Below are 25107 nucleotides of genomic sequence, written 5' to 3'. Positions count from 1 at the left end.
TTGTTATAATCAATGTAGTCAGAACACTTAACTCTGCAGAACAACTCTCACTGCTAGATGGTAGTCACATGGGGGAAATATCAGAACTGGGACAGAATTCTTTGACTGGTGGTTACTGGGTAACTAATATTTCTAGGTCAGGTGCAGGATTCCATAATGTCACCTGTGTTATGCACTTGGAGAAAGGTCTTGGTGAAGGTAGACATGTAGTTGTATTTGGAGGTGCAAGAAATAATTTGGACCACATTCTTTATTACTCAGTTTAGGCTGAAAATATGGATGATTTTTTGAGAACCGCCTTATGCTGATGTAAGTATCATGCAAATTTTGAGCAATACAACAAGCTTTGGATAAAAGACTCTGTGAAATGTGAAGGGTCAGTCAGAGGAGAGGGGCATCTACTCACAAGTTTGACTGATACATCATCCATCACCTGGTCACCTCAAACACAGTATAATCTAAATATAAATTGTGGTCATAAGAGGCTACGTGGTCATAAGAAGCTACTTACGATGTTTATGGCCTATAGCAAGTAGAATGGTGAAAACAGTATCCATCCCATCTCAGTGTTATCCAATAATTTCACTAATCCCTTTTTATGGCAGCGTCTTTCAAAAAATAGAGCTGCAAAGTAAATATAGTAACAGCTAAAACAACTGCTAGAAAAGTGAAACAGTGCAGCTTGATATATCCATCACCTTGAAATATCCTTATTTGATAGGTTCCATCAAAACAAAAGGAACAAACTGTATAACAAAGATGGACTTCTATTATTTCAATATAAATTACAAATCACAGAAATCAAACACAAACAACTTAAATTGGAAGGAACACACAGAAAATTTTGTGCGGAAGGCTAACCAAAGACTGTGTTTTACTGGCAGGACACTTTGAAAATGAAACAGATCTACTACGAAGACTGCCTACACTACACTTGTCCAACCCCTTTTAGAATACTGCTGTGTGGTGGGGTATCCTTGCCAGATAGGATTGACAGCGTACATCGAAAAAGCTCAAAGAAGCATAGCACATTTTCTATTATCGCAAAACAGGGGAAAGAGTGTCACTGAAATGATACAGGATTTGGGGTGGATATAATTAAAACAAAGGCTTTTTGCTGCAGTGAAATCTTCTCATGAAATTCCAGTCACTGTCTTTCTCCTCCGAATGTGAAAATATTTATTTGACAGTGATCTACATAGGCAGAAATGATCACCATGATAAAATAAAGGAAATCAGAGCTTGTACGGAAAGATATAGGTGTTCATTCTTTCTGCGCACTGTACAAGATTGGAATAGTAGAGAATTGTGAAGGTGGTTCAATGAACCATCTGCCAGACTCTTAAATGTGATTTGCAGAGTATCCAAGTAGATGTAGATGTATGTATATGATAAAAAGCTCATATCACACTGTTGAAGTAACTCTTGTAAAATAAATTGGGGAGTGGTAATAAACAAGAGGATTCAAGGCACTAGATTTACTGCGATACACGCTATGTACATCACCAACAGACATTAATGTCTAAAAATACAGCCCCTAAGAAGGCTCCGAAATCATTATGCAGATAATAAGAATTGGTAATTGTTATGGATATGGTACAGTTTCCAAAAAAATCATGACAATCTTATGCCAACTGTATCTACCCATAATCTAGGAATATTTTCTGATAAATTTGTAATGACAGCACCTGGCTACAAAATGAAGAAAATTTTCTTTTAAATATGTTCTAACAAAATAAGTTATGACAGAGATAAACAAGACAAAGTATCCTATTGGCATATTCTTTGTGATTTTGCTAAGGCCTTTCATTGTATGAATCATAAATCATTGTTTGGGAAACTAAAAATCTTATGACACAAAAATGCAACACCCTTGCAAGGAAGGATTCTTTATGTCATAACAAGCTTAATTGTTAATTTTTTATTATTATTTAATAATTTTCTAGATTATTCTGTTGTTTATTCATGTAGTTTTTTCCTTGGAGTTGAAATGGAGATGGTGGTTAAGAATGAATGGAGGATTTTACAGTAATTGCTGATTAGAGTTAGCAGAGGGTTTTCATGCTCACATAGTGTTTTAATTCCATATATTATCCATGCATCATTCTTGCTACTGTTAATTTTACCCTCATTCATTGTAGTATTCAAATGACTATGTTTATGATGTATATTTTAATTTATTCCACAGCGAATAAATGATACTGGAGTTTCTGGATCTTCTTCTCTACAACCACATTTTTATTCATCGAAATTTATTTCCTATTTTCTCTTTCACTGATAAACTGCATTCTTTTGGAACATACACTATGTGATCAAAAGTATCCAGACTCCCCTAGATGACCGCTAGATATTGTGACAGGTGGACCTATCAGTGTAAAAGGAGCCATGGAGTATAGAGAAGCAGTAACAGCAGAATGGCTCAGTCAGGAGAGCCCAGTGCAGTGACTTTGAATGTGGACTACTTTCTACTGGATGTCATCTAAGTAACAAATTATTCAGGGATATTTAAACTCACTTCAAGCTGCTCAAGTCAACTGTTGGTGGTGTGATTGTGAACTGTAAAAAAAATGCTTGAAATTATTGGGTCGAGCAGCTCATCATAAGCCTGACAATTCTTAGCCAATGTTAGGGAATGCTTGAGGTGGTGTAATGAGTGATGTCATGGGCAATGAATGATTGCAAACAAGTGATGAAACATGCTACACCTTGTAGCAGTCTGATGAAATAGTTTGGATTTGATGAATACATGGAGAACATTATCTGCCATCTTGTATAGTGCCAACGTTGAAGTACAGAAGAGGCTACGTTGTGGTAGGGGGCGTTTTTCAGGGTTTGTGTGTGGTCCCCCTTATTGCAATAGAACTCTGTACTTTGTTAGGCCAAGTGTTATGTGTGTGCACAGACAAACATACAACAAACACACACACACACACACACACACACACACACACACACACACACACACAGACACACACACTCACACTTTTCTCATGCACAACTGTTCATTCATTCATGATGGTCTGTAGATCCCATGAAGAAGGAGAACCTCCACGGATATGGAATGAGTACAGCATATATTAAAAAGTGACAAGGTGATCATAGAAACTAAATCTGTTGCTCCCTCCTTAAGAGAATAGCGTCTCGGTGTTACATCCTCCTAGTCTGTAACGAGTCATTGTTCCTGCATACTCTGACTCCTAATGATTGATGTTCGCCCTGGCAGTGATCTTCTTATAAGTTCCCTTGCCGCTACGTTCTTCATCACCTTTCATGATATTTGTTTACAAAGCCGCCAAACAAGACACTACAGGATTTACACCATTTTTCCTGGTGCATGGGCGTGAGGTGACGACAACTATGGACACTGTGTTTCCGTTACATCCTGATGATGTGGACAATGACTACATCAGTCAGGTGTTAATGAGAGCTGAAGAAGCTTGGCAGTTAGCTCGACTCTGCATGCTTCAGGCTCAAGAAAACGATTGCCAAAGGTTTGACACGAGCCACTGCCCTATTGCTTACCATCCTGGTGACCTTGTCTGGACCTTCACTCCTGTTCAGAAGGTTGGTCTCTCTGAGAAGCTCCTCAGGTCCTACTTTGGACCTTATAAGGTTGTAAGACAGTTGTCTGATGCTACTTATGAAGATGACAATTTTGACCCTGACACAACATGATGAAAGGTCAGATATACAGTCCATGCCCTTCAAATGACTTTGAATGCTTGGTGCTATTCAAAATCATGCCATCTAAATTTAATGAAGTAAATGAGAAAGAAAGCTGCTACTTTGAAAACAGCTGCTGCTTGCCCAAATATATGAGGCCCTTTCGGGAAGTAGTTGTACTAGATTTTTTAAATATATTTTTTTAGAAATAGTGCAGTTGAAGAAAAATTAGGGATATTATTGACACTTCTTGTTGTCTATTTTTTCATATAATTGCCATCTTTTTAGTGACCTTCTCAAATAATGCTCCTGCCAGCTCCTTCCCCCACTTCAGAACCTCTTTCTGCACCTGCCATCAGTTGAAATTTATTTCCACTCATGTGTACCTTCAGATAGATGAAAAGATGATAATCTGATGGCGCCAAGACAGGTAATCCTGGAGATGATTCAAAACATCCCACCCAAATGAGCCCATGAGCACATGAGCACATTGGTGGCTAAAGCTGTGTAAGGACATGCATTATTGTGCATCAAACACAATCCTTATCATCATTCTCCTCCTTTTGTTATGAACGCCCCTTTTGAGTTTTTTAGGGTCTCACAATATCGTTGTGCATTTATGGTCTCCACCTTCAGCACAAATTCAACCAAAATGATGCCTCTTTGCTCCCAAAACAATGAGGTCATGATTTTTTTTGACCAAAATAGTGGTTTTGAATTTTTTGGCAGATGGGGAATTCATGTGACACTACTGTGGAGGTAGTATTTTTGTCTCAGGTGTGTAATGAACCATCCACATTCCATCTCCAGTCACAACAGAGCTCAGAAAATCGTCACCTTCCAATCCAAGTTGCTCAAGAAATTACCGGACGCTACAGACCTGATTTTTCTTGTACCACTCTATCAGCTGTTTTCGGACCCATCTTGCACAGTTTCCAGTATCCCAATATTTCTGTGAGTGTCTCATATAAGAGAGTTCTGGAGAGTTATGGAAACATCACAAAATTTCATCCACTGTTCAGTCAGCACTCTTCATGAACAGTTTCCTTGTGTTTTTCACCAACTCATGAATCAAAATACCAAATCTTCCACTCCTCTGTTCATCATGAACATTTTCTCTACTGCACAAAACTCCATAAATCACTTAAACACACTCATTCTGTTCATAACACTTTTATTGTAAACAGTTTTGATACAAGAAATATCTTCAGTAGGCGTCATTCCTTCCGCAAGTGGGAAGTGGAACAGAGCCAGTAGCTCGCTCTTGGAAGGATTTCCTACCAACATATTTCATGCAACTGGACACTACAGTGTGGGTTTAAGTACTACCATGTTCCTGTGATGCTTGTTCTGGTCAGAGGACCCCCCTCTACCAATCACTGTTGCCAATCCTCAAACCATATGTGGTCACAATACTCTTATTTTCTGAACATTCCTTGTTTTATAGAGATGTTGATTATCTTTCCTGGAACTTCTTTACACAATTTTTCTCTCCCTTTGAAACCTATGCTTGCAATATTATTATTAAGATTCACTGTTTTTCTGTTAATCCCACCACATACCTCTAACATGAAAGACAGGTATTCGTTTACATGACCAAAGAATGGTGTAATCAATAGCTGTTTGCAATGTAAGTGCTGCAATCAATCTTTTGAGTCTGGTTATGTACAAAAGAAAATACCTATGTGTTATCCAGCTACAGCTAAGTTCAAATTACTATCTCTGCTGCAGAGACTTTCACCCCACCTCCACCAAGGGAGAACCACACTGCCCTTTCAAAAATCTAAATAAGTTGAGCCAAATGATAACAGAATAAGTTAATATAGGACACCAAAGAAAAATAGTTTCTCCACATCCAGGGAAATGATTAAGAAGAGAAAGAAAAAAGCATTAGTAGTAAATCTGAATGCCATTCATTTGTAGTCAATCTTACCTGCAGTCACTAATTCCTAAAATTAACTATTCAGTGTGTGATGGTTTTCTTGTTCTTTATGCAGTTTCATTTTTGTATGTTCCATTATTTCACTCTCACATTGCTGAATCCAACTGCTTCCACAACCATATCTGATGTTAGAGCAGTCATTTTCTCTTGATAGATAAAATACATCAAGTTTCACATTTGTGTGAGCTGGATTATCAGTGGTGTTTCTGATTCATCCTCACTTTTACAATTAAGATCACTCTCCAAACTCTTTTCTGGACCCCCAATTATAACAAAATGATTTTCTTTCCTGTGTTCTTCTCCAAAAAAGCCCTTTATTTGCTTAGAATACCAATTACCTTGTGATAATCATTTAAAAGTACTCCACACCAGGTCCTGACCTCCCCCCCTTTTTTTAATGATTAGTGCTAGCAATAAGGTCTTCTCAGTCTACTTAACCCTCTTCTTTCAAATCTTGGCTTGCACTTATGCTTTGTACTAACAGTTTGCTTTTGAATTTATTAGCTTGTATGATTGCTTTTGTCCATTGTCTCCAAAACCATGAAACTATTGGAGGTATTTAGATTGAAGCTGCCAAGCTTGCAGCATCTCCAAAATCTTTTTACTGATTTGGAAGGATTGACTACAATTAAGTCCTCTGATTTAGCCCTAACATTACTACGGCAAACTGCAGCTGACAATTTTGTTAATTATTGTTGCTGACAAATCAGCTGTAAGATTCAGGATTAGTTGTTCATTTTCCAACAATATGTAGCATTAGTGCTAATCACTGCAGCATGGCTGTGATGGCTTGTTTGAAAGAAGTTTTCCCAATATGTTAGGAGAACGTATTTGAACATCAGCATGGTAAATTATAGATTGAGAGAGAGTTCTTGCTAGGAGGCAACACACTAGAGAAGGTTACAGTAAGTGGAAGAGAAAACAGATGCAATGATAGTTGTTATTTCTCAGAAAAAGCCAACCATACACAATGCTGGAAGGACAATCTGTGTAACTACTGTCTTGAAGTCAATCTAGACAAGATTTTAGAGGGGGCTGGTTGAAGATTTATTTGAATTTAAGTTGGGGCCTTCTTGAGTACCCTGCAGGCCACAGAACAGGCACAATAATGTTCTGGAATTACGTATTTTTAAGGCTATAATTATGGTCCAAATGGACCAGGAGACATAAAGTGTGAGAACTGGAGTGGGACAAGATAAAAAAAGTTGTCTTGATGGGATTAGATTAAAACTATGTTTTTTTGTAGATACCAGAGTTTCTGATTTGCTATGACTGACTCTCATACCTATGAACTGTTATACAGATAGTTTCCTCCCTACAGCTTCACTGCCATTTTGAGGAATACCTAGATAGTTTCCTCCCTACAGCTTCACTGCCATTTTGAGGAATACCTAGAGGCAGCTATTTCAAAATGGTGAGTGTTGTTATATGTTCTGTTCCTGTGGTAAGGTCTGTAAAGTGTTCTGAATTGCAACCAGAATGTTACAGAGTTAGTGTTAGTGAATAGGAGCTCTGACTATTTAAGATTACCTCACGTGTCAAACCAAATATGGCAATTTTTTTTCTTTTCACAACTTCACAAGTACTAGAACCTATGTAGAACATAGAGCCAATTATTAAACTTTCCTTACTATTATGGTGTAATTACACTGCGTAGTTAACATGCTCATGTTGTATTTCCATGGATCATGTACAGTGGGAACTGCTGGAGGAAAGGATTGTTTGAATTCTCTTAGTTCTTTCCATATCTGTCTCATATTGTGTGATGATCATAAATCTAGGACATTCCCTTTCTTTATTCCAATCAGCTGTCAACATTTTTGACATTACTCAAATGTTGTTTACTATTATTATTGTTATTATTAACTGAATTCTGCTAATATTTCCCCCCCCCCCCCCCCCCCCCCCCCACTGTGCTTTGAGTGGTTTGTGCTTCCTGTGAGTGTAAAGTATGATTTATTACTTATTTTTTAATATTGCCATGCACATTAAAAGTTTATGATATTTTTCTTAATGCATAAGAAACATCTTTGCCTCCACCTTTGTGTTTTCATGTTTGTGTGGTAGTTGATAGCAACATTCTTCTAAGTATATTGTAAGAATTGTTGATTTGTTTCATGTAACAGTTAGGTATTTGTGGAAGGACGGGCAGTGGTAAATCGTCACTTGTAATGTCACTCTTCCATATGATTGAAGTACATGAAGGCACTATAAAAATTGATGGCATAGATATATCATTGGTTCCTCTTCAAGTCCTACGATCAAGGCTGTCAGTCATTCCTCAAGATGTGATTATGTTCAGTGGATCAATAAGGTAAGTTAAACTTTTTTTTTCAGTTCCTCTTCTTCCTTTGTTGTTGTTTCATATTTTTCCAGTATTCTCTCATTTTCTCCCCATGAAGTCTCTTCCTTTCTTCTGTCCATGTTGTTCTCGATTGTTTATTTCTCCTACTTTGAAAACCTTCCAAATTTAGAATTTTATTTTTAAAACTGTTTCTTTCTGCTATTCCTGATTCTTTGATGTTGTTTCTTTCTAGATCTTTCCTTACTTCTGTAATCCATGCTATTCTCGATTTCTCCTTCCAGAAATCAGGAGTATTTGTTTTGTAAGTCTATTTCCATCCATTTGGTAGAGGAGTCCGAAAAACGTTAATCTTCATTTGCCCTTTCGAAAACCACCCTGATAAACTCCGAGTTGTTTGTCTAAGTATCTACCACTCTGTTCTGGAGAATTTTTGATAATATTTTGTATGCTACTGGAAGAAGTGACACTCCTCTGTAATTACTGACATTTTGTTTGTCTCCCTTTTTATGTAGCGGGTGGATTAATGCTGTTTTCCATTCAATTGGAATCTTTTCAGTTTTCCAAATGTTCTCAAATGTTGTAGGTCCTTTATGATTTTTGGTTCTGACCACTTCAATAATTCTGCTGTAATGGTGTCTTCACCACTTGCTTTATTGTTTTTGAGTGTTTTGATGGCTTCATGAATTTCTAACTCTGTTGGTGGGAAATCTTCCTCTAGATTTTGAGGTGTCACTGTAAATTCTAATTTATCTGTTAGAACCGGACAGTTTAACAGATTTTCAAAAAATGTTGCTAAAATTTCACAATGTTCTTTGTTATATAATCCCATTTTGCCATTTTCATCTTTGAATCAAATACTTGGTGCCTGATATCTGTGAAGTATGTGTTTAATAGTTTGATAAAAATTACTAGAATTATTTTTGGTGAATTTTCCTTCTATTTCAATAAGCTGAGAATTTTCAAAGTTTCTTTTGATTTTACAGATTATTATACCTATTATTATTATTATTATTATTATTATTATTATTATTATTATTATATCATTTATATGATTTATATATCATTTATATGATACTCACACTGCCTCTGTGATGGATTAAATGATTTTGTATTATTACTTCTGAATACACTATGACATAATGCATGTACTGAATTTACTATTTATTTAGCTGTGAAGTTTTCTAAAAACTTCTGAAACTGATTTTTACTAAGTATCATTTTATGGCACAGTAATATTTGTGTACAGCAAAAACTATTACAGTTCATTTTATTTATTATTTTTTAAATTAATGTAATGGCTTACCTTCTATAGGTGCTTGCGGGTGTAACATACTTTCATGTTCGCTACTGTAGTGTTTGGATGGATTCCACTGGGATGAAAACATTTTAGTATTTTATGCTGCTTCAAATAAGACAAGTGTCCAGCTCCTTAGTTTTGGTAGTGATGTGTTTGTTATATTGCCAGATTTAATAAGTTCAAAATTTTCATTTTTTCTTTTCTGTTGTTGCTTCTATGCTGCAGACTGTCTTTTACATTTCCTTCTAAATAAATAGAGCATTTACCTTCACTATAAATGTTTTTTAAGCATTTCTCACACACTTTTTTCTGTGAGCACTTCCTGGTTCATTGATCATCATCTCTCGATTATATGAGGTATATCCACAAAGTAAGGTCCGTTTGGTGATGTAAAACAAACGTGTACAGATACAGAAAAAAATTTATTGTACAAAAATCTGTAACTGTTAAATTACTTTTCTATATAGCTTCTGAAATTTTGTAGGCACTTGTCATAGCGTGGCACAAGTTTTTATATGCCTTCTTCATATAGGGTTGCCACCTGTGTATTCAACCATATGGTAACATGTTCTTTCAGCTCATAATCATTGCTGAAGTGTTGACCACCAAGGACAGATTGTAGGTGTAAGATGAGAAGAAAGTCGCTAGGAGTGAGGTCCGGGCTGTACGGAGGATGATCAAATGGGTCCCAGTGAAATTCCTGTGAAAGTCGTTTACTTACATTTGCCTTGTGAGGTCAGGCATTATCATGGAAATAAACAACACTCTTTGACAGTAATCCTTGGCGTTTGTTCTGTATTGTGCAGCACGATTTCTTAATGGTCTCACAGTAACCATGTGCATTGTTTGATTGGTCAGCGAAATGCCTTTTCTGACCCAAAAAATGGTGTACATGACTTTTTGAGGTGTCAAGATTTGCTTAGGCTTAACCTTCATTGGGATTGAAATGTGCCTCCATTCCATTGATTGCTGTTTTGTTTCAGGGGTGTCATACAGTACCCAAGTTTATTCCCCCGTGTCTATCTGAGGAAGAAAACCATCGCCTCCTTCATTGTAACGTGTCAAAAACTGAAGTGCAGTACCCATCCGTTGTTTTTTGTTCTGTTCAGTAAGAATTTTGGGTACCCCATGTTAAAAAAGTTTTCAAAAATTTCAGTTTTCCAGTGACAATTACACGAATTAATGATCGTGAGATTTGCGGAACTTCCATAGCAAGGTCACTAAGTGTAAACTTACAGTTGTGCCTAATCTTCTCTTCAATTGTGTAAACCAGTTCATCAGTAACCACAAACACGTGTCCACTTTGTTCTTCATCGTGCACTTGATCACATCTTTTATTGAACAGTTGGACCCATCTTCTTGCCATTGTATCACTCATAGCAGTTTGTCCGTAAACCTCACAGATTTGTCGATGAATTTCCTTTGGTTTAACTTTCTTTGCATTTAGAAAATGAATCAGAGATCTGATTTCATGTGCAGTGGCATTTCCAATTACGGCTGACATTATAAAGAAGCAGTATAAAGCACACGTTGGCAGCAGCAATCTGAAAATGGTGTACATGTCTCTTCACTGAGCAGAGTAACTGCTGCACATGCTCGGAACTGCGATCATAGTGCTGCCACAGATAGAAATAGAAACCTAACTTACTTTGTGGACGACCCTCATATATATAAAATTGGACTTCTGTGGAGTGTGTGTTACACAGATGGTATGCAGTCATTATCAATAAGAATAGTTCCTCACATTATATTGCCATTTTTAACTCAAAGTGAAAGCCAGCACTAAAACATAACACTTGCACAGTGGCAGTAACCTAATTAGTACACTGATGGAATTTAATTTTAATATGGCCTGGGATGTCTTGGTGCAAAGTAAATAATTTAAGGAGTAAAGACAACAACTTACTAAATATCAGAGGGGCTGAGACTATGAACTGGTGCATAACCAAAACTTGTGTGTGTGTGTGTGTGTGTGTGTGTGTGTGTGTGTGTGTGTGTGTGTGTGTGTGTGTGTGTGTGTGTGTGTTTTCCATGATAGCTCTGGAATGCCTGGAGGAGTTTCAATTATCCAATTTTAGAAGTGGTGACATGTGAGTGTAACTGTGCAATCCCTTAAGCAGATTCAACCAGGCTCAGTACCATCAAAAACTATTCTGTTCAGGCAATACGGCCTTGGTGCCATCAGGGGTGGGATGGGGCTGTGAAGAGAATGACATGTAAAAATAACCAAGAATCACAGCCCTGATAATGTTGAACACCTAGGAATGGCAGCGGCAAGAGGAAGGCATTACATCTAAAGCATACTCAGACCAATTCCAGTTTATTTTATTTTAAATGAAGCTTGCTGTTACTGTGTAATAAATTATACAATCAATGAGAATTGGCAAAGTGGTGACATGCTCATTTAACTTTAAAAAGTCTAGAGCAAGTAAAAAGAAAAATACACTGGGGAGATACCCCTAATACTGCTAAGAGTGGGAGTGGGAAGAAGGTGACATATTAAAATAATTGGAAAAGACCAATATTAGTGTTGAATTTATAGTTTTTGGTACAGCTAGGTTAACTAGTGACATTTCATCCCTACGAGTTTAGTAGGTAGGAATTATCTAGGAATAGGGCACCTTAAAAATGGTAAAAAAACAGAGAATAATAGGGTTGTATTTGTGGTATTTACAGTTATTTGGTTCAATGGTAACAGTCCTGATGAGAAGTGATGTACAGGGGTTGGTAAGGGAATGAGAATGGAAAGTGGATGACATTTAAAGTGCACGGAATGTATCAATAATTCCAACTCAGCATGGTAAACGATCACTCACTAGTGGCATTGAGGATGGGAAGATACTGACATTGAGGATGGGAAGATACTGACAAGAAAAGCAATAAAAATGACTGATATTTTGACATGTCAAAAGGCCTTCAGAGTTGGTGGCTGACTGGTGACAGTCCCTATTGGTGGGGTAGGGATGGGAGGAGGATGATATAAAAGTAAGTGACTGGACAATGCTGGATTAGTGGTACATATTTGTGCATGCTGTCAGATGCTATTGTGTTGAAAGACAGGCATTTGCATTTTCATTTATTATATATAAAGATGAAAGATGCAATATGGTGTAATGATGTGATTAGTGTGTGTGTGTGTGGGGGGGGGGGGGGGGTATAATATTCTGGGGAAATTGATCTGTGGTGCTATAAAGTGGACATCATGTAGGCACCTCTTCAAGACCATTGGGATACCGACACTTTCAGGATAGTACATCTACTCATTGATCCTATTTGTATCATTGGTGATATTTGTAATCAACAACAGAAAACAACTTTTCCAAACTAACTGTGACATTCACAGCCAGGACTCAAGGCAGAAGTAAAGCATTTGTAGAGACTCAATAACTCTCAATATACACTCCTGGAAATGGAAAAAAGAACACATTGACACCGGTGTGTCAGACCCACCATACTTGCTCCAGACACTGCGAGAGGGCTGTACAAGCAATGATCACACGCACGGCACAGCGAACACACCAGGAACCGCGGTGCTGGCCGTCGAATGGCGCTAGCTGCGCAGCATTTGTGCACTGCCGCCGTCAGTGTCAGCCAGTTTGCCATGGCATACGGAGCTCCATCGCAGTCTTTAACACTGGTAGCATGCCGCGACTGCGTGGATGTGAACCGTATGTGCAGTTGACGGACTTTGAGCGAGGGCGTATAGTGGGCATGCGGGAGGCCGGGTGGACGTACCGCCGAATTGCTCAACACGTGGGGCGTGATGTCTCCACAGTACATCGATGTTGTCGCCAGTGGTCAGCGGAAGGTGCATGTGCCCGTCGACCTGGGACTGGACCGCAGCGACGCACGGATGCACGCCAAGACCGTAGGATCCTACGCAGTGCCGTTGGGGACCGCACCACCACTTCCCAGCAAATTAGGGACACTGTTGCTCCTGGAGTATCGGCGAGGACCATTCGCAACCGTCTCCATGAAGCTGGGCTACGGTCCCGCACACCGTTAGGCCGTCTTCCGCTCACGCCCCAAAATCGTGCAGCCCGCCTCCAGTGGTGTCGCGACAGGTGTGAATGGAGGGACGAATGGAGACGTGTCGTCTTCAGCGATGAGAGTCGCTTCTGCCTTGGTGCCAATAATGGTCGTATGCCTGTTTGGCGCCGTGCAGGTGAGCGCCACAATCAGGACTGCATACGACCGAGGCACACAGGGCCAACACCCGGCATCATGGTGTGGGGAGCGATCTCCTACACTGGCCGTACACCTCTGGTGATCGTCGAGGGGACACTGAACAGTGCACAGTACACCCAAACCGTCATCGAACCCATCGTTCTACCATTCCTAGACCGGCAAGGGAACTTGCTGTTCCAACAGGACAATGCACGTCCGCATGTATCCCGTGCCACCCAACGTGCTCTAGAAGGTGTAAGTCAACTACCCTGGCCAGCAAGATCTCCGGATCTGTCCCCCATTGAACATGTTTGGGATTGGATGAAGCGTCGTCTCACACGGTCTGCACGTCCAGCACGAACGCTGGTCCAACTGAGGCGCCAGGTGGAAATGGCATGGCAAGCCGTTCCACAGGACTACATCCAGCATCTCTATGATCGTCTCCATGGGAGAATAGCAGCGTGCATTGCTGCGAAAGGATGATATACACTGTACTAGTGCCGACATTGTGCATGCTCTGTTGCTTGTGTCTATGTGCCTGTGGTTCTGTCAGTGTGATCATGTGATGTATCTGACCCCAGGAATGTGTCAATAAAGTTTCCCCTTCCTGGGACAATGAATTCAGTTGTTCTTATTTCAATTTCCAGGAGTGTAGTACAAAAAGAAGTTATCCAATCTGGAATATGAATTTGCAATAAGATCCCACTGAATATAAAATGGATAGTGACAGCCCTCAGATATTCAAGAGGAAACTGAAACAGTTCCTGATAAACCACACTCTGTGTAATGTAAATGAATTTCTAGAGCTTTAAGTTATGAAAGGTGTATCATATTATAAACAATATTGTAATATTGTATGCTCATGTATGTGAAGTTGTATATCTAGTATGTGTATTATTTGCTGTTTGTTTCTCTTCTCTTTTGAATTCTTTGACGTGTCCTACATTAGACAACATTTGTACAGACTGTGACTTAACAGGAACAAATAAAATTCAAATCAAATTGAATCAAATCTACTTAATCACCTGATGTAACATATTTTCAGGGAAAATCTTGATCCAAGTGCACAGTTTACAGATGCTGAGCTGTGGAAGAGCTTAGAACTAGCTCAGCTAAAGGAAACTGTCGGCAGCTATCCTGGAAAATTAGGTAAAGTAAAGCTAATCATTACCTTTAAAAATTTGCTGGGATGAATTATTGAATTCCATGGGTGGAGGTTACTGTTAGTGTGTTCTGTGTTTGTCTTAATCACACCACTTCTGTTTTGTGTTTTTCTCACTTGGCCATTCTTTAACATGGACGACATGCAACAGTTATGCCCTGAAAGATCCTATGAGCCTGGGGATAAGTTGTTAAGTTTATTTTGACTTGTTAGTGAACACAAGCAGACATGTGTCTGTGTATGTGCGGATGGATATGTGTGTGTGTGTGTGTGTGTGTGTGTGTGTGTGTGCGAGTCTACACCTGTCCTTTTTTTCCCCTAAGGGAAGTCTTTCCGCTCCCGGGATTGGAATGACTCCTTACCCTCTCCCTTAAAACCCACATCCTTTCGTCTTTCCCTCTCCTTCCTGAAGAAGCAACCATCGGTTGCGAAAGCTAGTAATTCTGTGTGTGTGTTTGTGTGTTTTGTTCATGTGCCTGTCTGCCAGCGCTTTCCCGCTTGGTAAGTCTTGGAATCTTTGTTTTTAATATATATATATATATATATATATATAGAAAGAAACTTCCACATGGGAAAAATATATTAAAAACAAAGATTCCAAGACTTACCAAGCGGGAAAGCGCCGGCAGACAGGCACATGAACAAAACACACAAACACACACACAGAATTACGAGCTTTCGCAACTGGCAGTTGCTTCGTCAGGAAAGAGGGAAGGAGAGGGAAAAATGAAAGGATGTGGGTTTTAAGGGAGAGGGTAAGGAGTCATTCCAATCCCGGGATTGGAATGACTCCTTGACTCCTTACCCTCTCCCTTAAAACCCACTTCCTTTCGTCTTTCCCTCTCCTTCCTGAAGAAGCAACCATCGGTTGCGAAAGCTAGTAATTCTGTGTGTGTGTTTTGTTCATTGTGCCTGTCTGCCGGCGCTTTCCCGCTTGGTAAGTCTTGGAATCTTTGTTTTTTATATATATATATATATATATATATATATATATATATATATATATATATATATATATATATATATATATATATATATAATACAAAATTTTGTTTTCAATACCTGATAAAGTTACATACCAATAGCTGAGTTTCTTAGTTATTTAAAAAATTACAAGTTAATTTTGAAACATGTCATAAAAGACACAAAAATTAAGGAAAATGAAATATATATTATGAAGTCATCAAATAAAACTAAGTCCATGTGGAAGGCTATGCAGGATCTTACGAGGATGAAGACAACTCACAAAAATATTGTGATACTACACAATGGCAAGAAACTCACTGCTCCTTGGGCAGTTGCAAAGAACTTCAATTCTTATCATGCAACTGTTGATGGAAAATTAGTGAAGGAAAAATGTGGAAATCCACCTAATACAACACTGAAAAAGCTTTCACCTATTGAAATAAATAATATATCCAAGTTCCTCAGTCCAGTAGGCCTAACGGAACTCCTACATACCATTAATTCACTAAAGAGTAATTATTCAACTGATATTAATGATATTCCAGATTATATTATAAAAATAACAGCAAGACACATACCCTCTCCTTTATTAGCCATATACAAATCACCCTTATCAAATGGTGTCTACCCACAGCAACTGAAAATGACAAAAGTGATGCCCCTATATAGAAAAGGTGATCAGCAATGTATGGGTAGCTATAGGCCCATGTCACTGCTCTCAGGGTTTTCAAAAATTATTGAAAAAGTGTTCCTTTCACAACTGACTGCATTGTTCAACAAGAATAATATTGTTTATGGGTGTCAACATGGCTTCAGACCATAGAGATCAACTAAACAGCCACTTTCAAGCTGATAAACCATGTCATAAACACAGTGGACAACCACAAAAAATCTCAGGTTTATTCTTGGACCTAACAAAAGCTTTCTACGTGATTGATCATTCTGTGCTCCTGAGAAAGCTTGAATGGTGTGGTGTAAGAGATGTGGCGACCCCCATGTATCACTCCTGTAGGGATTGCAAACACAGGAGACAACTAATTATAGTCACAGAGGTGTTTAAACCATGTTATGTACCATGCTCCATATGTAACTGGAACAGGAATAAGATGTAATAACTGGTGGAATAGGAAGTACTCTCTGCTGTGCACTTTTTGGTGATTTGGAAGTATGGATATAGATGAAGATGTAGAAATTTCTGTGAAAAGACCACATTTTTCCTTGACATGGAAGATTCTGCTAGGAAGAGTTATACACTCATGTGCTTGTGATATGTAAAATTGAGGAACATTATTGTTAGTGGAAAAGCTATATTTACCTATAATTTTTATAACACTACAATAATTTTTTTTCTCTGTTTTTGGGTTTTCAGATGCTGAAGTTCAAGAGGGTGGAGAAAACCTCAGTGCTGGGGAGAGGCAACTATTCTGTCTTGCTCGTGCTATCCTGCATGGTGCAGCCTGTTTGATAATGGACGAAGCGACAAGTTCTGTTGATCCAGAAACTGAAGAAGCCTTACTAGCTGCAGCATCAAAAGCGTTTGCTGGCCGCACAGTTATTACTATAGCGGTAAGACAGTTTTAAAATCATGTGGGTACCAGATGGATATAATAATTTAATACTGAATAAAATCAGAAGGCATGATGACTATTGACAATTGTTCACAACTTTCAATGGAATGTCCCATTAAAGAGTTATTACTAATGTCTCACTTCATTCGTATCATCCAAGTATGCAACAGAAACAAGAACACTAATAAAAATTAATATTTCTTCAAAATGAAAGTAAAATATGAACTGCAACAATATCTGTGGAGGATGATACTCATTCACACATTGTGTTTAATAAATCTCATCAAGGCAGGCAGCCTTTAGGGATGTGGAACCAGTTAAATTAAATATTATCAAGCTGAGGAAGCCACTGTAGGCTACTACTGTAAAGTACACCAACAGTCAGTTACAAATAGTTATAATTTATTCACATTTTTATTAGAGGAAATGTAGAAAGAAATGCAGCTGTCTAAATGATAATGCTTTCACTGTTTGACTGTTATTGATGTACTTCTGGATACTCTATTGCAGTTTCAGCTTTACAGTCATTGTCAAGTAATTCTGAAACTAACATACATTTTCTGCATTAATACATTATTGTAAAATTACAGTTTACACCATGAAGAGTCATGATAAGTGTACTCTTTTAATAGAGGCCATACCATTATCATCCTTTTGAAATTAGTTACCTTTCATGTTGTGTTTCATGTCAGTAATGTCAAGAACATTAATTATTTAATCATTCAATGATTGTCATGTTGAAAGAATTAAGATTCTGTTTCCTGTTTGTAAGCCTATGTCAATTATTAAAGTTTATGTGCCACATATCTCATCACAAGTAGTGAGTACTATTGAAGACTTAACCACAAAGTTGTACTTTACTTTAGACTATTTGTAAATTGTATAAACACCTGGGTTACAAAATCAGTATAACATTAGATAAATATGGCAAGAAAAGTTGTCACAAAATGTAAATATGTAATTTAGGAGTAAAGAAGACTACTCATTGAGTATTTAGAGTGAGCAGCTAATGTAAATATTTCATCAGTAATACATTATTATGAAATTACAATTTACACAATGAAAAGTCATGCGAAGTGTACTCTTAATAGGGATCATACCATTATTATTCTTATGAAATCAGTTGCATTTCATGTTGTGTTGCACAAAACACACACACACACACACACACACACACACACACACACACACACACACACACACACACACACCTATATGGTTACAGTGTGCTGGCTGAACATACAATACTGGGAGGTTGATGTTCAGTAGATAGGTTCTGGTGAGGATTGTGTTGGGTGAGGTGGGTAGAGGTAGAAAGAGGCAGGATGTGGGAGGAGGAGTTGGGGAGGGTAGTTGGCTGCTTGGAGAGAGGCAGCACATATGAGAGTTAGGAATGCAGGAGAGAGAGGTGGCATGTAAATGGGATAGGAATGCAATGACACACTGGTCCAGAGTCAGAGAGTTCATGCGATTCATGTCATTGATAACATGGAGGTGTGGACTGGGAGGGGGTGACATGAAAGAGGGAGGAGAAACTATTGTATACAAGATGCAGATGCAGTGGATTAGTGGAGATGGAGGCCAGAAGGATTACAGGAGCAAGGATATATTGCAAGGGTAAATCCTTTCTGCATAGTTCAAAAAGGCTGGTACTGGATGGAAAGGAACCAGATGGCATGTTGTGATCAATGGATGATCAGTTCTGTTCTTGGCCACAGTTTGGTTGTGCACATCTATTCTGGTGGATAACGAGTTGATGCTAATGCCCACATAAAATGCTGTAATGAAATGGCAGCAGATCTGGTCTATGGCATGGCTGCTTTCACAGGTGGCTCTAGTTCCAAGTATGATAGGATAAGTTTGTGACAGGACTAATCACAATGTTCTGTGTGAGTGAACCAGGCACTTCACTGGCTCTGATTTCCATGTGTCATTGCATTCATGTCCTGTGCACCTGCCTCTTTCTCCTTCTACTCAGCCCACCTGACACAAACCGCAGTTTATCTGCTGAATTGCAGAAGCTGTTTAACTTTTTCAGTTATTTCCAACAGACAACAGGTAAAATCTGCTATTATAAATACATGCAAATGACACATTGGTATTCATTTAGGATTCTCTTGACAAAACTGACTCTATACATGAAGAATTAAATGGTGAACATCAGGGTATTTTCCCAGATAGAATGAAGTATGCCATTGTTAAACCACTGCATAAAATAGGGGATACATCTGATGTCAACAACTACTGCCCAATCTCTCTTCTGACTGTCTTATCCAAAAGTCTTGAAAAACTATTGTATTGTAAAGTAGCTTCACACCTTTGTAAAAAAGTTTTAACAAAATGTCAGTTTGGTTTACAGAAGGGTTTTTCAATGGAAAATGGTATATATACTTTCACTAATGAAAAATTAAATGCTCTGAGTAACCGGAAGTCACCTGTTGGGATTTTTTGTGATCTATCAAAGGCTTTTGATTGAGTAAATCATGGAATACTTGTAGATAAGTTCAAGTACTGTGGCATGAATGGGACAGTGCTCAAATGGTTTAAATCATACCTAACTGGACGAGTGCAAAAAGTTGAAATAAGCAGTTCACATAATATGCAAAAAACTGGGGAACAATCAAGAATCGGGTGCCACAAGGTTCGGTCTTCGGTCTTCTGCTGTTCTTAATATATATTAATGACTTGCCATTCTATATTCACAAAGATACAAAGCTGGTACTTTTTGCCGATGATACAAGTACAGCTATCACACCCAACAGACAAGAATTAACTGGTGACATTGTAAATGATGTTTTTCAGAATATCATTAAGTGGTTCTCTGCAAATGAGATCTCATTAAACTTTGACACTAAATGGAATGACACCATTGATAAATATAGACTTCGATCAGAAATCGGTAGCTAAGGTAGAGTATTCAAAATTTCTAGGTGTATGCATTGATGAGGGGTTGAACTGGAAAAAACACACTGAGGATCTGCTGAAACATTTGAGTTAAAACAGAAAGAAACTTCCACATGGGAAAAATATATTAAAAACAAAGATTCCAAGACTTACCAAGCGGGAAAGCGCCGGCAGACAGGCACATGAACAAAACACACAAACACACACACAGAATTACGAGCTTTCGCAACTGGCAGTTGCTTCGTCAGGAAAGAGGGAAGGAGAGGGAAAAATGAAAGGATGTGGGTTTTAAGGGAGAGGGTAAGGAGTCATTCCAATCCCGGGAGCGGAAAGACTTCCCTTAGGGGAAAAAAAGGACAGGTGTACACTTGCACACATACACACACATATCCACCCGCACATACACAGACACAAGCAGACATATTCAGCAGACTGGCAGTTGCGAAAGCTCGTAATTCTGTGTGTGTGTTTGTGTGTTTTGTTCATGTGCCTGTCTGCCGGCGCTTTCCCGCTTGGTAAGTCTTGGAATCTTTGTTTTTAATATATATATGTATATTAACTTATGAAATTTGTTATTAACAATCCGAATGAATTCAAAAGTAATAGCTGTGTACATGGCTACAACACTAGGAGACAGGATGATATTCACTACTCAAGGTTAAATCTAACTTTGGCTCAGAAGGAGGTAAATTATGCTGCCACAGAAGTCTTTGATCACTTACCTAATAGCATCAAAAGTCTGACAGATAGCCATATAGCATTTAAAAGGAAATTAAAAGAATTTCTTAATGGCAACTCCTTCTACTCATTAGACGAATTTTTGGATATGTGGGTAATTCCCCCCCCCCCCCCCCCCCCCCCAAAAAAAAAAAAAAAAAAAGTATTTTGTGTAATGTAATATCTTGTATAGACACCTTTTATTAACCTGACACGTTCCACATCATTACAAATTGTTGTATTCATGGTCTATGGAACAAGTACTAATCTAATCTAACTTCACAATAGAATAAATTCACCAGGCTCTTTGATTTAAATGTTTACAATGTAAATAACATACATGAGATTGGTATGTTTGTATGAGTTGTAGTTGTGTGAATGTGTGTGTCTGTTGTTGTTTTTGACAAAGAGCTCATTGGCTGAAAGCCCATTTTGTGACAGTATTTTTGTTGTGCCTATCTGCGACTCAGCATCTCCACTATATTGTGAGCAGCAACAATACTTTTCATAATAATGAGACATGAGATTGGGGAATTCTTTAAGTCAATCACCACTGATCATGTCATTAGCAGCCTTTCTTCTCATCTACGCAGCAATAAATGAGCATTTTTCAATGCTATGATACATCATCTTGTTAGTCTGCCATTGAGTGCAGAGGAAGTAGATAAGGAACTATATATTTTAAAAGAAATCACTATCAAAAATAAAAACAGGGCAGACTTGATATTAGAAATGTGTGACAAGAAAATTTAAATGAATGTTCAATTGGATTGTGCACAACTAACAACTTAGAACAACTTTTAAGACATAAAATGAAAAAGACTGACCTGAAGGGTACATGCTGTATATGATATAAAATGTGATTCATGCCACATTAAATATGTATGGAAAGCTGTCCACACATTCAATGACAGATTTAAAGAATGCATAATACTGACAGGGTAATAATCCTTCATTTAGAAAATTTTATGTACATATGGACTTAATAATGTAAGTTACATGAATTGTCCCACACTAAGATCATTGTGCAACAAGAGTGCTGTGTTGTCAGAAGAGAATACATATTCCTGGTTTGGAAATGTATTTCTCTTTTGGGTATCCCAGAAGATCTCCCTTCCATTGGCCAAGGCAGTAGCTCTTCTGGAATCTGTGCAAGATGATCTACTTTCACAACAGCCTGTTATCTATGAAATTCCTTGTGCTTGTGATAAAAATTACATAGGACAAACAATGCATACTGCACAAGAATGCTGCATTGAATGCCGATAATCCCATCTTCTGTGGCCTATTAAATGTGGAATGGCTGAACATTGTATTTCCACTGCCCATTCCATGGATTACGGGATAGTCATGATTCTAGCCACTGTATCATCCTTATAGGATTCAATGGTCAACGAAGCAGTGGAATGCAATTAGCAGACAACCTGCTCAGCCAAGATGAATGTTTCCAGTTTGACAAATCATGCAAACCACTTGTTTCACATCTGTGCTCTCAAAGGAAATATTGTTCTATGTCTTCAATGCCTGGCATTCCAACATATGCCATCCATAATAATCAACCACATACTTTATCAGCACTGTGGATTTGCAGACTAGGTGCCTGATTTGTTTTACTCTAAGATGCATAACTTTTTATCTATGACTGAAGTTCTTGGAATGGAATAAAAAGATCTACACAATTAAAATATAAGACGTACCAACAATTCCCATATACTCTTTCCATCACTGATTAGGCTCTAGAAAGGAACTTTTTAGTTCAGATACAACATTCATTAACAAGTTTTTGGCCAAATTAAAGGTGGAAATTAGGATAGTGAAAACCAACAATTCATATTCTAGAAAGGAACATTTTAGTTCAGATACAACATTCATTAACAAGTTTTTGGCCAAATTAAAGGTGGAAATTAGGATAGTGAAAACCAACAATTCATATTATACACGATTTTTTTTTTTTAATTATTATGCTCTATGATACAACACCTGCCTCTATAGCCAACTGGTTAGCATCAGTGCCTTCAGGTTTTGTACCTGGTACCTCCTCAGATTGTTTCTGTAGTAGGGAGGTCTGATATAGGGTCCACTCAGCCCTTGTGAGGATAAATAAAAAATTGCTTGAATAGAAAAGCAGTGGTATCATTGGAATCATCTACTAGCAATAACAGTTGGAGGATTGGCAACATATTGCTCACATATCCCACAATAATAGATTGCTCATTGTACTGCCTTGTAGGCAGCGATTGACCCATCAGAACACGTCTAAGGTCTAATCCATGACTGGTATTTACTTTAATTAGAAGCTATGGCCTCAAAAGACAAATCTCCAACGTTTGCATGCACATAAAAGCAGTGGCAGCTCATGCAAAATTTTACCAATGTGCTATAATGTGGTGGACTACAGCCTTTTCACATACAAGGGTAGTAATCATAACTAAATTGACTAAATTAATTTTACATGTGTAAATTAAAATTTTTAAGTATATTTAAATTTTATAATTAATTGTCTGACATTGCCATGAATTAGAAAGAATAATAATGATAATAATAATAAATGGAAGCAGTGAAAATTGAAAAAGAGTCAATGAATTTCGAATCCATGCATTTAAATAGGAGAGTACAGAACTGCTACCTGAATCACTGGTCACAAATTCCTCATACCCTAACTTCAGGGATATTGCTGTGTTTACATGTCCTGTCCCACTGGCCCTCTCTCTGCTGCAGCTGAGTTACTTCCATATTAATTATAAAATATAAATGTCTCTTTAGATGCTATCACTTGCAAAATACCTCATTTTGAAATGATGAACCATTTATGAAGTATGATGGTTGTTATGATGACATGGGAGCCATCAAGAAATGCTGGCCCCATAAAGAAATTGTGATATCACACTGATTGCCTTGCCTGACATACATCACAAACATTCAGCTTCATCCAGGGCCAGAAGAAAATTAATATGCCAGTGGAAAGGTACCCATTGAAGGTCATAACTTTGTCATGTGTTATCGAGGGCTTGCATGTATTTAAATATTTAAACAGGCAGTTAGGAATAATTATAGTAATCTGAAATTATAAGCCACTCTCTGCTGGAAACACCTGCTGGAGCTTGTAAAACCTGCAGTGCCGTATGCTGTGATGCACACCGCAGGGCCCACACATCTTGTGACCACATGATTCCTGATGCACAGAGACAGCATACCTGCCAACCTTCAAAAACCAAAAATCAGGAGCTTCAGTTTTAAAAATCAGGCGAAATCAGGAGATATGAAAGATAAAAAAGCTGTGGCTCATTTTTTATACACCTAAGACAACTGAAAATTTTTCCTTTAAGGCACCATAAAGCTATATTAAAAAAATAGAAACATTGGAAATACCCAAAATGTTGATTCCGTAACCCATATTTGTAGTTTCACAGTTTCGCCCAGCTAATCTCTGTTAGGTTGGGATGTTTTTTGGCATTAGAAAAAAAAGTATGATTGCTGTAAAACAGCATCCACCATACTGTTTTGTGACAATTTTTTTTTTATAAAAAGCCATAACCCCAATTCTAATCATGCAATTAATCTCAAAATTTTATTGTAGTGTCCTGAGAAGGTTATAAGACTAGTGAACTACAGTTATTAATTTATGGTAAAAACTGTATCATTAACAGAGTTTTTAATTTTGCACAGCTAAAATTAACTTTTTTTCTACATAAACTCACCTAAAAATCTGAATGTAATTGCAGGATCTCATCTTTTTTAGTTCCAGGGAGACTGCAACATGCTGCGAACAGTTCCTGAAAATTTCATACTATTAACGCATACAATTTTTGAGAAAAAGCTTCTAATAATGTAAAACAGAGAAAATGAGATTCAAAGATTTTCTTCTCATACTTCTAGATGTAGTACGCTTACCACAATTTTAAAATCCTCCATGCTGATACTCCTCATCCTCCAGGTTTCTCTTCCCCCCTCTTTAAATCTGCCTGGCTTGTATTTGCAGGTACTACATGCATTGGCCTATTTGTTGTGAGTTATTTTGTTGTGAGCTTAAAAAGCTCTGATCTGTTAGCTTTCTTGACCCTGCTGTCGTCAATGGTGTAAAATGCTTGTGTTGTAACTGCATCATAGACGCCTATTTAGAGTACTTCAAGTCCACAGAATGTCTTTTTCTGAGCATCTAATCCAAATTAAATTATTGAGATTTTCATTTGCATTTTGTGTCTTTCCGTGAAGACACTTCCTCAATAAACCAGAGTTTGCAAGAAATCTGAATGTGGGCTTAGTTGCACTCATAACAGGTTCTAGCAATAACTGTTTATGTGAGTATGTCTCATTTCTGTTGTTGAACTTACACCACTCGTCTTTCAGATACAGATTGTGCATTGGTGTTTGGTCAGTAGGTAGTTTGTGGAAAAAAACTGCCCACACAGCACACCT

General features: G+C 37.9%; 1 protein-coding gene across 2 annotated transcripts in view; it reads left to right on the top strand.

Annotated features, from left to right (window-relative positions):
* LOC126357744 (ATP-binding cassette sub-family C member Sur) overlaps positions 1 to 25107 on the top strand; it is a 546341-nt gene that overhangs the window by 509277 nt on the left and 11957 nt on the right. For both annotated transcript variants that reach the window (XM_050007483.1, XM_050007484.1), the window contains 3 exons: positions 7732 to 7919; positions 14420 to 14523; positions 16872 to 17068. In XM_050007483.1, the coding sequence (XP_049863440.1) occupies positions 7732 to 7919; positions 14420 to 14523; positions 16872 to 17068 (489 nt within the window). The remainder of the gene's footprint in view (positions 1 to 7731; positions 7920 to 14419; positions 14524 to 16871; positions 17069 to 25107) is intronic.

Source organism: Schistocerca gregaria, chromosome 1 (genome assembly GCF_023897955.1).
Source record: "Schistocerca gregaria isolate iqSchGreg1 chromosome 1, iqSchGreg1.2, whole genome shotgun sequence".
In the NCBI taxonomy this organism is placed as follows: Eukaryota; Metazoa; Arthropoda; class Insecta; order Orthoptera; family Acrididae; genus Schistocerca; species Schistocerca gregaria.
The sequence above is the reverse complement of the archived record's forward strand: the minus strand, read 5'-3'. Positions and strand labels throughout refer to the sequence as shown.